The sequence below is a fragment of the Rhinoraja longicauda genome, chromosome 40, assembly GCF_053455715.1.
Source record: "Rhinoraja longicauda isolate Sanriku21f chromosome 40, sRhiLon1.1, whole genome shotgun sequence".
NCBI classification, from domain to species: Eukaryota; Metazoa; Chordata; class Chondrichthyes; order Rajiformes; family Arhynchobatidae; genus Rhinoraja; species Rhinoraja longicauda.
The window spans coordinates 14039605-14054296 of record NC_135992.1 but is presented as its reverse complement, the minus strand read 5'-3'; the positions used below and the strand labels follow the sequence as shown (position 1 = coordinate 14054296).

At 50.8% G+C, this 14692-nt stretch overlaps 1 protein-coding gene across 1 annotated transcript; it reads left to right on the top strand.

The window, feature by feature from the left end:
* Positions 1-405: 405 nt before the first annotated feature.
* Positions 406-13018, top strand: tmem150b (transmembrane protein 150B). Its single transcript, XM_078430658.1, has 6 exons — positions 406-470; positions 6473-6532; positions 7812-7879; positions 10041-10168; positions 11521-11698; positions 12834-13018. Exons 1-6 carry the CDS (start codon positions 406-408, stop codon positions 13016-13018), a joined length of 684 nt encoding a protein of 227 aa, XP_078286784.1.
* Positions 13019-14692: the final 1674 nt, after the last annotated feature.

The window sequence follows — 14692 nt, the reverse complement described above, 5'->3', positions numbered from 1 at the left end:
GTAGACCCTCCTCGTCAGGGTGATCAAGCTCCTGCATCGGAGGGGGGGATCTCAGTTCCCCCACGCCGGGCGATCTACCCCAGGTTGGGGCTTGTCGATCCTCGTGCAGCTTAGAGCTCCCGACCTCGGTCTCAACCCGAGACTGCGAGCTCCTTGATGTTAAGGCCCTCTAGTCCAGGCAACATCTTCGTATACCTTCTCTGAACCCTTTCAAGCTTGACAGTATCTTTCCGATAACCTGTGGTCGCAGGTTGCTATGGCTAATGGGGATGGTGCAGTGGGAAGGTTGTTGTGGGATGGTGCTATGGCTAATGGGGATGGTGTGGTGGGAGGGTTGTTGGTGTGACGGTGTTGTGCTTTATTCAGAATAACGGGGGCTTTGCAATCTGTTGCAGCTGCTGCAGGATGTGGGTGTGGGCGCTGCTCCCGATCATGTTGGCCTGCATCGCCACAGGAGGTATCTGGGCCGTGTAAGTATCTGCACCTTCGTGCCTCTACGCCGTACCATGCGATGCGATACGATACGACTTTATTTATCCCGCAGGGAGACTCAAAATGCTGGAGTAACTCAGCGGGACAGGCATGTGTAGGCAAATAACTGCAGATGCTGGTACAAATCGAGGGTATCACAAAATGCTGGAGTAACTCAGCAGGTCAGGCAGCATCTAGGAGAGAAGGAATAGGTGACGTTTCGGCTCAGGACCCTTCTTCAGACTGATGTCAGGGGGTGGCGGGACAAATTAAGGATATAGGTGGAGACAGGAAGACAGTGGGAGAACTGGGAACGGGGAGGGGAAGAGATGGACAGAGGAACTATCTAAAGTTAGAGAAGTCAATGTTCATACCGCTGGGCTGCAAGCTGACCAAGCGAAATATGAGCGGAACAGGCAGCGTCTCTGGAGAGAGAAGGAATGGGTGACGTTTGGGTGACGTTTCGGGTCGAGACCCTTCTTCAGACTGATGTCAGGGGTGTGGAAAGTACATACTGTAGATCAGGAAGTGTGTAGATAAGGAAGCGTGAGGTGTGAAAACAGGACAAAGGGGATGAGGTTCAAAGCACATGCGGAATAGATCTTTGTTAGTTGGGAGAAGGTAACAACAGAGCAAACAGAGATAAAATGTAGTTGGAGGCAGTCAGACTGGTCAGAGAACTGGGATGAATCCCATGAATCCAACTCCGCCCCCCAGGACGGAGCCGGCCTTCCTGATGAGCTAGTTGATGCTGTTGGCGTCCGCGGCCTTCGCCCTGCTGCCCCGGCGCACGGCAGCACCTCACCACCTCACCACTTCCCCACCATCAAAACACACACACACAGTGCTGGAGTCACGCAGCAGGTCAGTCAACATCTCCGGAGAACGGTGGAGTTGCTGCCTTACAGCGCCAGAGACCCAGGGTCGATCGGTACGGAGTTTGTACGTTCTCCCCGTGACCTGCGTGGGTTTTCTCCGGGTGCTCCGGTTTCCTCCCACACTCCAAAGACGTGCAGGTTTGTAGGTTAATTGGCTGGGCAAATGTAAAAGATTGTCCCTCGTGTGTGTAGGATAGTGTTAATGTGCGGGGATCGCTGGGTGGCGCGGACCCGGTGGGCCGAAGGGCCTGTTTCTGCGCTGTATCTCTAAATCTAAATCTAAACCTGCGTGGGTTTTCTCCGGGTGCTCCGGTTTCCTCCCACACTCCAAAGACGTGCAGGTTTGTAGGTTAATTGGTTTCAGAAAAATTGAAAATTGTCCCCAGTGTGTGTAGGATAGTGTTAGTGTGCGGGCATAGCTGGTTGGCATGGATGCCCCTGTTTCTGCCCTGTATCTCTAAACTAAACAAAACTAAATTTGACATTTCTTCCCTTCTGCTGCAGCCTCTCCCTAGCCCATCCGCTGACTTCAACTCTCATAGACCTGCCTTGGGTGTCTAAGCCCCAATCTCTTCAGTTCCTTCCCTATATCTCTTTACCCATCCGACCCCCTTAAAGATCTTTGACTGTGATTTTCGTCCTGCATCCTAACATTTCCTTGTGTGGCTTGGTTAATAATTCTCCTGAACACCGATATGTTTTACATGCGCTAAAGATAAGTTAGATAAGTCGACAAGGACACGATCCACGATGTGAACTATGAAACAGCTGGTAGCCCGACACTTTGTGAAATATCTGAGAATGAATTATTAAACTGCTGTGTTGCACGCAGGGTGTATATTCATTGTCCATCTCGGCCTGCTGGGTGGATTACCAACTATTTTACAGGACAACCTAAGTCCAATCTCTCTAAGGAAACAGCCACCAATATCAGACTCAATGGGAGTGCAAATCCTCTTCTCAAAAAGACATTCTCCCTCCTCCTTAAAAATAGTCAAAGACTCAACTTTCACTGCCCTTTGAGGGAGAGAGCTCCAGAGTGTCGTGACCCTCTTAGAGAGAAAACAAAATCTCTGTCTTTAGTCTACAATCCTGATCATGGCCGTTTCCATGTGATTTTACAGCGATCTTGAGTCCGTGATACATTTAATCTCTTTTAAAACAGGTTGTCCCTCATTTTGGAAGACCTGTTTTCTAGATATATTCAGGTCTGTTCGAACATTTTATCTGGGAAAGGTTTAATTATTATCAAAGATTGCTTGCAACCTTTGGATTTAAGATGGTTGTTCACAGTCATCATCAATGTCTGATAAGTGATGTAGTTCCTCGATCATTGACCCCACACTTGAACAGTAAGGAAGTCAAATTCAATGATAGCATTTATGTCATGAGAACTGGAATACAAAATCAGAGATGTAATGCTGAGGCTCTATAATAATAATAATAATAATAATGCATTACATTTATATAGCGCTTTTCATACACTCAAAGACGCTTTACAGGGATTTATAGAACATAGAGGTGAATAAATAGATAAATAAGTAAACGAACAGAGAAAGGAGACAGAAGGTGAGGTGACCTTCAGTGGTTGAAGGCAGTACTGAACAGGTGAGACTTCAGTGATGTTTTGAATGTGGTGAGTGAGGAGGAGTCTCTGACGGTTTGGGGTAGTGAGTTCCATAGGGTGGGAGCAGCGATGGAGAAAGCCCTGTCCCCCCAGGATCTGAGTTTGGTCCGGATGGGGGGGGGGGATAGGAGATTGGCAGCAGCAGAGCAGAGGGTGCAGGTGGTAGTGTGCCTGTGGAGGAGGTCAGTCAGGTAGGATGGGGCCAGGTTATGGAGGGCTTTGTAGGTCATGAGGAGGATTTTGTACTGGATTCTCTGGGGGATGGGGAGCCAGTGGAGTTTGTAAAGGACGGGGGTGATATGGTCACGGGTCGGGGTGTGGGTGAGTAGACGGGCAGCGGAGTTTTGAATGTATTGAAGTTTACTGATGATTTTTGAGGGTGCGCCATAGAGGAGGCTGTTGCAGTAGTCCAGACGGGAGGTGATGAAGGCGTGGATGAGGGTTTCTGCAGCTGTGGAGGAGAGGGATGGACGGAGACGGGCAATGTTTTTGAGGTGGAAGAAGGCTGTCTTTGTGATGTGTTTGATGTGTTTGTCGAAGGAGAGGGTTTGATCAAAGATGATTCCAAGATTCCGGATGTGAGGTGAGGTGGATACTGGGAGACCATCAATGTTGAGGATGAAGTTTTGGGTGGATTTGGTGAGCGTTTTTGGACCAATGATGATGATTTCAGATTTGTTGCAGTTGAGTTTGAGGAAATTTGATTGAAGCCAAGATTTTATTTCAGTGATGCAGTTTGTCAGTGTAGAGTGCTGATCAGGCTGCATTTGGAGTACTGCGAGCAAATTTGGGCCCAAATACCTGAGGAAGGATGTGCTGGCTCTGGAGAGGGGCCAGAGGAGGTTTACAAGAATGATCCCAGGAATGAGTGGGAGCGTTTGACAGCACTGGGCCTGTACTCGCTGGAGTTTAGAAGGTTGAGGGTGAACCTCATTTAAACTTACAGAATAATGAAAGGCATAGATAAGAGTGGATGTGGAGTGGATGCGGCACGGTAGCGCAGCGGTAGAGTTGCTGCTTTACAGCGAATGCAGCGCCGGAGACTCGGGTTCGATCCTGACTACGGGTGCTGCACTGTAAGGAGTTTGTACGTTCTCCCCGTGACCTGCGTGGGTTTTCTCCGAGATCTTCGGTTTCCTCCCACACTCCAAAGACGTACAGGTATGTAGGTTAATTGGCTGGGTAAATGTAAAAATTGTCCCTAGTGGGTGTAGGATAGTGTTAATGTACGGGGATCGCTGGGCGGCACGGACTTGGTGGGCCGAAAAGGCCTGTTTCCGGCTGTATATATATGATATGATATGATATAGGATGTTTCCATTGGTGGGAGAGTCTAGGACCAGAGGTGAGGAGGATCTTCTTTAGTCAGGGGGTAGTTAATCTGTGGAACTCATTGACACAGAAGGCTGTGGAGGCCAAGTCAGTGGATATTTTTAAGGCAGGGGTAGACAAATTCTTGATTAGAACGGGTGTCAAGGGTTATGGGAAGAAGGCAGGAAAATGGGGTTAGGAGGCAGAGATCAGCCATGATGGCAGAGTAGACTCATAGAAACATAGAAAATAGGTGCAGGAGGAGCCATTGTGATCATGGCTGATCGTCCCCAATCAATAACCCATGCCTGCCTTCTCCCCATATCACTTGATTCCACTAGCCCCGAGACCTCTATCTAACTCTCTCTTAAATCCATCCAGTGATTTGGGCTCCACTGCCCTCTGTGGCAGAGAATTCCACAAATTCACAACTCTCTGGGTGAAAAAGTTTCTTCTCACCTCAGTTTTGAATGGCCACCCCTTTATTCTAAGACTGTGGCCCCTGGTTCTGGACTCCCCCAACATTGGGAACATTATTCCTGCATCTAGCTTGTCCAGTCCTTTTATAATTTTATACTAGACCAATTGGACCCGTTGGGTCCATTCCTCGTAGAGGGGGAACAGGGAAGGGGAGAGAGTGTGACTGAGGAGCCGTGGACCCAAAGCCTCTCCTGTATTGGTGTAGCACCCTCAATCCCCCCCCCCACTCAATCCCCCTTATCCCCCCTCCTCCCCCCACTGACTCACTCCACCCCCCCTACCCCACCCCCACTTGCCCCTCCCCTGCCCCTACCCCCACTCCCCCATATCCCCCCCTCCTCCCCCCACTGACCCACTCCATCCCCCCTACCCCACCCCCACTTGCTCCTCCCCTGCCCCCACCCCCACTCCCCCAGCACTGCCTCTACCCCCTTCCCCCTCCCCACCCCTATTCCCCCCTCCCCTCAACCCCACTCGCCCCTACCTCCCTCCCCTCCCCCCAACCCCCACTCTACCCCACTCCCACTCTCTCCTCCCCACCCCCGCTCTCTCCTGCCCCCCACTGTCTCTTCCCCCCACCCCCACTACCACCTTTCCCCCCACCCCCTCATCCCCACACCCCACTCTCCCCGACCCCCCCACCCCCACTCTCCCCCTCCACCCCTCACCCCCACTCTCTCCTCCTGCCTCCCCCATTCCCCCCTACCCTCACTCTCCCCCTCCACCCACTCAGGCACCACGCCCACTCCACTCCGTGGAGCCATTGGCGGCGAAAGCCACTTACCAGTGCGTTCAGCGCTGACTGTCAACATGCGAGTCTCCCCCGGGGCCGGGGCCGTGCGAGGGAAGAGGTGCGAGGGGCCGGGGCTGGGCGAGAGGTGAGGGGCGAGGGAACTACTGAGCCCGGGCGGGCCCGCTAGCGGCGGCCATCTTGTTTTGGCGAGTGAGGAGCAAATGAAGTCGAACGTCGCCCATTGTGACGTCATACGCTGAGGACTTTCAGGAAATGAATTAGAAAGTGAATTGTTAAACTTTAAAATGTCTCTAGCTTTAAAAATGTAGTTTCAATTTCAATGAGAATTATGGGCAGAATAATGGTGAGTAACGTAGGCCAAAAATTGTGGTGCTATGGTGTACCGTTTTGGCTGCGCGAACTAAAAAAGGTTGACACATACACACAAACACACAAACACACACAGAGTTTTAGTAATATACTAGACCAAGTGGACCCGTTGGGCCCAAATCTCTCCTGCATTGGTGCACCACCCTGTCCTCCCCCCCTCCCCTGCCTCCTCAACCCCCCCTCCCCTCTCCCTTCTCCCCCCTTCCCTCTCTCCTACCTCTCTCCTCCCTCCTCCCCTCTCCCTCCCTCCTTTTAAACTTTAAAATGTGAATAACTTTCAAAATATAACACCGATTTCAATAAAACTACTTGCATTATCACTGATGAGTAAGGTGGGCCTAAAATTGTCGCGCTATCGTGTACCATTTTGGCTGAAGTTCAGTCACAAACAAGATAACAAACGAGAGTTTTAGTATATAGATATAGATAGATGTTTCTATAAGATGGGCCGAATGGCCTAATTCTATTCCTATAACTTGTGAACATTGTTTTGTGAGGTTATTTTTGTATTGCTTCACCTTGTTACATCGCGGTTAGCCATTCCATGGTGCCCCAAAGTCATTGTTGGTCGACCTCCTGCAGGTTTGCGATGGCAGTGGTCAACAAGTCAGTCAACATCACTGTGGAGTTCCCCTACATCAGGTGAGCAATCCAAGATCCTCAGCTAGGACGGCACCAAAGATACTAGAGGAGCAAGATAGACCACTCGACCCTAAAAACCGTAGTACGTTACGGTGCCATTTTAGTAGGCAGAAACTTGCAGAAACATTTAAAAAGAAAAATAACAAAAATCTGTGAATTGATAGATGAGATATATTCTGCATTTTTATGGTATCATCACACACACTGTTCCCCCAAAACACTGATTACACTGCGAGAGGCGGAGCGAAAGGCGGGTTTTGATTGCTAAAATGGCGGCCGTTACGCTCCTTTGCGTACTACACCTCAGTATAGGCGATTTCAACGGAGTCGTTCATCTTGCTCCTCTAGTATCTTTGGGCGGCACAGTGGCACAGTGGTAGAGTTGCTGCCTTACTGCGCCAGAGACCTGGGTTCGATCCCGACTACGGGTGTTTGTCTGTACCGAGTTTGTATGTTCTCCCCGTGACCTGCGTGGGTTTTCTCCGGGTGCTTCGGTTTCCTCCCACACTCCAAAGACGTGCAGGTTTGTAGGTTATTTGGCTTCTGGATACTGTCCCTACTGTGTCAGATAGTGCTAGTGTATGGGGTGATCGCTGAAGGGGCATCTCCCATCTCCCATCAGGCAAGAGGTACAGAAGTGTGACAACACACAGCCCAGATCCAGGGACAGTTTCTTCCCAGCTGTTATCATGCAACTGAACCATCCACAGACCAACTCTCACCAACTAGAGAGCGGTCCTGACCTCCCATCTACCTCATTGGAGACCTTCAGACTAACTTTAATCAGAGTTTACTGGACTTTATCTTGCGTTATTCCCTTTATCCTGCATCTGTAGACAGCTTGATTGTAATCATGTATAATCTTTCCACGCAACAAAAAAAGCTTTCCACTGTACCTTGGGACAGGAAGTTAATATGTAGGTAGCTGTTTGTTTTAATATGGAGTTATTTATTGTAAGTACAGTAGGTATATTTAGTTAGATAGTTAGATAATACTTTGACATTGGGCTTAGTTTTCTTAGTTGAGAGCTTACCCTGGAGGTAACACCACAAGTACTTTGTGTTTTAATTGTAATTTAGACACAAAATGTTGGAGTAACTCAGCAGGACCGGCTGCAACTCTGGAGAGAGGGAATGGGCGACGTTTCGGGTCGAGACCCTTCTTCGGACGTTTCTCGACCCGAGACGTCACCCATTCCTTCTCTCCAGAGATGCTGCCTATCGCGCTGAGTTACTCCAGCGTTTAGTGTCCATCTTCTAACGCATGTCCTCTCCTCAGTGTGTGTGGTGCTGAGCCTCCTCAGAGCTGTATCTTCGCCCAAGTCATGAACATCGGGGCCTTCCTGGGTGAGTCACCTTGAGTATCTTTCTCCTCGGGTTCAGAATGGTCCGGTGGAAAGGAATGCCTGAACGACGTCCAATAATGGGCAAGGTTCGGCTCTGGTGATTTTTGGCCTCGCAATTAGAGCAAGGACTTGTTTCCACGATGTATCTCCAAACCAAAACAATAAAACTAAAAGTAATTCATGCATTGAGGTCCTTACACCTCAGTGCATCTCCCCACTATAGACAACCAGAGATATAGAGCCAGACATCGTGGAAACAGGCCCTTTGGCCCAACTTGCCCATGCTAACCAACATGCTCCACCTACCTGCAAACGTTTGGCCCATACCTCTCTAAACCTAACTGATCTAAGTACCTGTCCAAATGTTTTTTAAATGTGATAGTACCTGCCTCTACTACCTCCTCTGGCAGCGGCACGGTGGCGCAGCGGTAGAGTTGCTGCCTTACAGCGAATGCAGCGCCGGAGACTCAGGTTCGATCCTGACTATGGGCGCCGTCTGTACGGAGTTTGTACGTTCTCCCCGTGACCTGCGTGGGTTTTCTCCGAGATCTTCGGTTTCCTCCCACACTCCAAAGACATGCAGGTATGTAGGTTAATTGACTGGGTAAATGTAAAAATTGTCCCTAGTGTGTGTAGGATAGTGTTAATGTGCGGGGATCGCTGGGCGGCGCGGGCCGAGGGGCCTGTTTCCGCGCTGTATCTCTAAATCTAAATCTCCTCACCTTAAACCTATGTCCTCTGGTTCATGATTCCCCTACTCTGGGTAAAAGACTGTGCATTTACCTGATCTATTCCCCTCATGATCATATACACCTCGATAAAATCACCCTTTATCCGTTTGCGCTCCAAGGAATAAAGTCTGAGCCTGCGCCTAATCTTTTCTGCACCCTTTCAAGCTTAACGATATCTCAGCTGTAACTGGGTGACCAAAGCTGAACACGACGTGCACAACCTCTCTCCATTGCTCAGGTACCACAGCATAACTACCCCAACAACTGCTCCTGCACCCCCCCATCTTGAAGCAATGACCAAGAAAGCACACCACCGCCGCAACTTCCTTAGAAGACTTAGGAAGTTCAGCGTGTCCCCAACAACTCTCACCAACTTCTGCAGATCAACTTCTATCAGGCAACTGAACCATCCTACCACAACCAGAGAGCAGTGCTGAACTACTATCTACCTCTTTGGTGACCCTCGGACTATCCTTGATCGGACTTTGCTGGCTTTACCTTGCACTAAACATTATTCCCTTATCATGTATCTGTACACTGCAAATGGCTCGATTGTAATCATGTATTGTCTTTCCACTGACTGGATATCATGCAACAAAAAGCTTTTCACTGTACCTCGGTACATTAAACTAAACTAAACATTATTCCTGTAATGGGGTGACCGGAACTGCCCATTATGTGATCAATACCTTGGTACACGGGACAATAAACTGAACTGAAGTTCCATGTTGAACAAGCATGTAACTCTGGGGAAGACTACTTGTTAGGGTTGCCAACTATCTCACTCCAAAATACGGGACAAAGTGACGTTACCAACCCGCGCCCCACGTGACCTCACCCAGCCAGCGGCCACGTGCTCCCGCTCCACCAATGGTGGCCGCCCTGGCCGGGAGGCGGGTTGCTATGCAACCTCCGTTAGGCGAACACACTTGGCCCCGCTCCCCGAACACACTCCGTTAGCCTACAGTGTCTGGGCCTACAGCGGCCCCTAGGCCTATATTGTTCGGGCTTACGATGTCCAGGCCTACACTGCCCGGGCCTACACTGTCAGGGCCTACACTGTCTGGGCCTACAGCGTCCGGGTCTACACTGTCCGGGCCTACACTGTCCGGGCCTACACTGTCCGAGCCTACAGCATCCAGGCCTACAGCACCCCCCTGGCCTACACTGTCCGGGCCTACACTGTCCGGGCCTACAGCATCCGGGCCCTCACTGTCCGGGCCTACAGCGTCCGGCACTTCACTGTCCGGGCCTACACTGTCCGGGCCTACAGCATCCGGGCCTACAGCACCCACCGGGCCTAATACAGGACAAGGAAGGTCCCGTACGGGACAAACCAATTTAGCCCAAAATATGGGATGTATACGGCTAATACGGGACAGTTGGCAACCCTGCTACTTGTTGATGTTTGAGCCGGTCTTTCTCTTGCAGTGATCTGGGTTTGCATCATCAGGTACCAGCAGGTGGTGGACTATGGGTACCAGTCCTCCCTCAACATCCTCAGCTTGGTGGCCGGTTGTCTTTGTGGCGTGGGCGGCTCCCTGGTGGGAAATTTCCAGGTAAGTTCATCAGGTCATAAGTGATAGGAGCAGAATTAGGCCCATCAAGTCTACTCCGCCCTTCAATCATGGCTGATCTATCTCTCCCTCCTATTTTCTAGGGTTGTAGATGTAGCCCAGACCATCACACAAACCGTTCTCACTTCCCTTGACTCCGTCTACACCTCACGCTGTCTTGGCAAGGCCAGCAGCATAATCAAGGACCAGTCTCACCCCGGCCACTTCCTCTTCTCCCCTCTCCCTTCGGGCAAGAGGTACAGAAGTGTGAAAACGCACATCTCCAGATTCAGGGACAGTTTCTTCCCGGCTGTTATCAGGCAACTGAACCATCATACCACAACCAGAGAACAGTGCTGAACTACTATTGACCTCTTTGGTGACCCTCGGACTATCCTTGATCAGACTTTGCTGGCTTTACCTTGCACTAAATGTTATTCCCTTATCATGTATCTGTACACTGTAAACGGCTTGATTGTAATCGTGTATTGTCTTTCCGCTGAGTGGTTAGCACGCAAAAAAAGCTTTTCACTGTACCTCGGTACACGTGACAATAAACTAAACCGAACTAAATGTGTAGGAGGGGACTGCAGATGCTGGTTTAAACCGAAGATTGACGCAAAAAGCTGGAGTAACTCAGCGGGTCAGGCAGCATCTCTGGAGAGAAGAAATGGGTGACTTTTCGGGTCGAGACCCTTACCAAATGGGTGGTTGGTGTATGGAACGAGCTGCCGGAGGAGGTATTGAGGCAGGGACTGTCACAACGTCTTATCAGGGTTAGTATGATGGAGCCAAGGGCCTGTTTCAGCAAGGAACACCCTGGGCAACTCTGAAGAAGGGTCTCGACCCGAAACGTCACCCATTCCTTCTCTCCAGAGATGCTGCCTGTCCCGCTGAGTTACTCCAGCACTCTGTGAAACGTCACCCATTCCTTCTCTCCAGAGATGCTGCCTGTCCCGCTGAGTTACTCCAGCACTCTGTGAAACGTCACCTATCCACATTCTCCAGAGATGCTGCCTGACCCGCTGAGTTACTCCAGCACTCTGTGAAACGTCACCTATCCACGTTCTCCACAGATGCTGCTTGACCCGCTGAGTTACTCCAGCACTCTGTGAAACATCACCTATCCACGTTCTCCACAGATGCTGCCTGACCCGCTGAGTTACTCCAGCACTCTGTGAAACGTCACCTATCCACGTTCTCCACAGATGCTGCCTGACCCGCTGAGTTACTCCAGCACTTTGTGAAACGTCACCTATCCACGTTCTCCACAGATGCTGCCTGACCCGCTGAGTTACTCCGGCTTCTTGTGCCTGTCAGGGCAACACTAACCTCTCTGTCCAATGTCTCCGCAGACTGTCAACCAGATATACGTCCATCTGCTTGGAGCTTTCCTCTCGTTCTTCATCGGCAACGTGTACTTCTGGCTGCAGGTGGTACTGACCTACAGGGTCAAGCCCAGGCACGGGGGAGGCTGGGTCGGGCCTGTGAGGATCATCTGCACCCTGCTGTGCACAGTTTGTCTCGTTCTCTGTATCCTTTGGCCGGAGTCCCGAGCGGGAAAGGCCGCGGAGAAGCGCAGGAAGGAACTGCAGGTGCCGGTTTGAACCGATGATAGACACCAAGAAAAGCTGGAGTAACTCAGCGGGTCGGGCAGCGCCTCTGGAGGGAAGGAATGGGTGATGTTTCGGGGCGAGACTGAGAGTCAGGGGTAAAGGGAAACGAGAGACGTAGACGGTGATGGTAGAGAGATGAAAGTACAAATGAATGAAAGATATGCAAAAGGAAAGAGGCCATCACTTAAAGTGCATTTGATTAGTGCGGTTGTCAGAGGTTGTGGGGAGAAGGCAGGAGAATGGGGTTTGGAGGGAGAGATAGATCAGCCATGATTGAATGGCGGAGTAGACTTGATGGGCCGAATGGCCAAAACTCTGCTCCTCTCACTTATGACCTTAAGAACGTATGGAGGCTTCCTTGCAGGATATTTTACCATTGGATGTGGGATGGGATGGGGGAATGGAATGGGGGGGATGGAATTGGGAATGGGATGGGCGGGTGGGGAATTTGATGGGGGGTGTGGGGTGGACGATGGAGGTTGGGGATGGGATGTGGGGGAATGGGGTGGGGGATGGGGATGGGATGGGGAATGAGATGGAATGGGATGGAGATGGGGGAATGGGATGGGGGATGGGATTGGGAATGGGATGGAGATGGGGGGAATGGGATGGGCGGGTGGGGAATTTGATGGGGGGTGTGGGATGGGCGATGGAGGTGGGATGGGGGTTGGGGATGTGATGTGGGGGATGGGGAATGGGATGGGGTTGGGATTGGGACTGGGCTGGGCGGGTGGGGAATTTGATGGGGGTGTGGGATGGGCGATGGAGGTGGGATGGGGGTTGGGGATGTGATGTGGGGAATGGGATGGAGATGGGGATGGGATTGGGACTGGGCTGGGCGGGTGGGGAATTTGATGGGGGTGTGTGGGATGGGGGTTGGGGATGTGATGTGGGGGATGGGGAATGGGATGGGGAATGGGATGGAGATGGGGGGATGGGATTGGGACTGGGCGGGTGGGGAATTTGATGGGGGGTGTGGGATGGGGGTTGGGGTTGGGATGTGGGGGTGGTGGGCAATGGTGCCGCGGCAGTTTCCTTGACGGCGGATGCAGTGGTGGTGCTGCATCTCTGGGAGCAGAGGACGGCGGCGGCCATTAGCGAGTGGGTGGCCGGCATCCTCCTGCTCATCCTCTTCGGCCTCTTCGCCGTGGACTTTGGCCACATCGACGGCCACTACTTCCATGTCATGAGGGAGAAGAGCACCTTGCAGAACTCGGTCACCACCCTGGAGCTGTAGCGGCAACAACTGCGGGCGGCCCAGAGCCAAGACTCCTTCCATCTGCCTCTACCTCAATGCAACGTGATGGGACTCTGCACATTTTGCCACGCTCCCTTAAGAACATTTCACCACACTCCCTTGGTAGAGGACATTTCACCACGGTCCCTTGGTGGAGGACATTTGACCACGGTCCCTTGGTGGAGGACATTTCACCACGGTCCCTTGAAGGAGAACATTTTACCATGCTCCCTTGGTGGAGGGCATTTTACCACGGTCCCTTGGTGGAGGACATTTTACCACGGTCCCTAAGAGAACATTTCTCCTCACTCTTTGGGAGGATATTTTGCCACATTCCCTTGGAGATCATTTCCCCACACTCCCTTGAAATACATTGTGAATATTTACTACACTCCTTTAAAAGAAACTCAGGACATTTCGCCACGCTCCCTTGAAACATTTTACCATGCCAAAAAGGTGCTACATAAATGCAGGTTACGACCAGCATGTAAAAATCAATGCAAACCACAGGTTGGTTTATGTAACTTAAGGGCAGCTAATATCAGGGAGAAATAATATCAGTCTTATGACTAACATTCTTACTTCATTCCAGTTTTGCTGATCAGTGTTTGAATCGGATATTTTAGTCTGAGTTTAGTTTAGAGATACAGCATGGAAACAGGCCCTTCGGCCCACCGTGTCCGCGCCGACCAGCGATCCCCCGTTCACATTAGTTCTATGTCCGACACACTAGGGACAATTTACCGAGGGGCCGATCAACCTACAAACCCGCTCGTCTTTGGGATGTGGGATGAAACCGGAGCACCCAGAGGAAACCCACGCGGTCCCAGGGAGAACGTGCAAACTCCACGCAGACAGCACCCGTAGTCAGGATCGAACCCGGGTCTCTGGCGCTGTGAGGCAGCAACTCTACCGCCACCCTATAAAATGTTCTCACCATTGAGTTCAGCCATTAAATGGTACAACATGGTTTGGTTTAGTTTAGAGATACAGTGCGGAACTGGCCGTTCGGCCCACCCTGTCCGCACTGACCAGAGATCCCCGCACACTAACACTGTCCTGCACACACCAGGGACAATTTTACATTTTATACCAAGCCAATTCGCTATTCTACTTTTTCCTTGACCAACATCTCTTTTCATGTCTCGTTTTCACACCTTACCTTTCCTTACCTCTGTGTCTCCCTCTCCCCTGACTCTCAGTCTGAAGAAGGGTCTCGACCCGAGACGTCACCCATTCCTTCTCTCCAGAGATGCTGCCTGTCCCGCTGAGTTACTCCAGCACTTTGTGTCGATTTTCGGTGTAAACCAGCATCTGCAGTTCCTTCCCACACATCCAAGAAATTAATCTTAATCCTGGAAATTGCTGGTCTGTGAACCTAAACACATTATATTAACATCCACAAAACGATGACAGAATGGGTCGACTGGGCTTGTATTCACTGGAATTTGGAAGGACGAGAGGGGATCTTATAGAAACATATAAAATTCTTAAAGGATGGACAGGCTAGATGCACGAAAAATGTTCCCAATGTTGGGGGGAGTCCAAAACCAGGGGGGTCACACCGTTTAAGAATAAGGGTAGGCCATTTAGGACTGAGATGAGGAATTCCACGGATTCACAACTCACAAAAATACAGCGTGAAAACAGGCACTTTGGCCTGACTGGCCCACT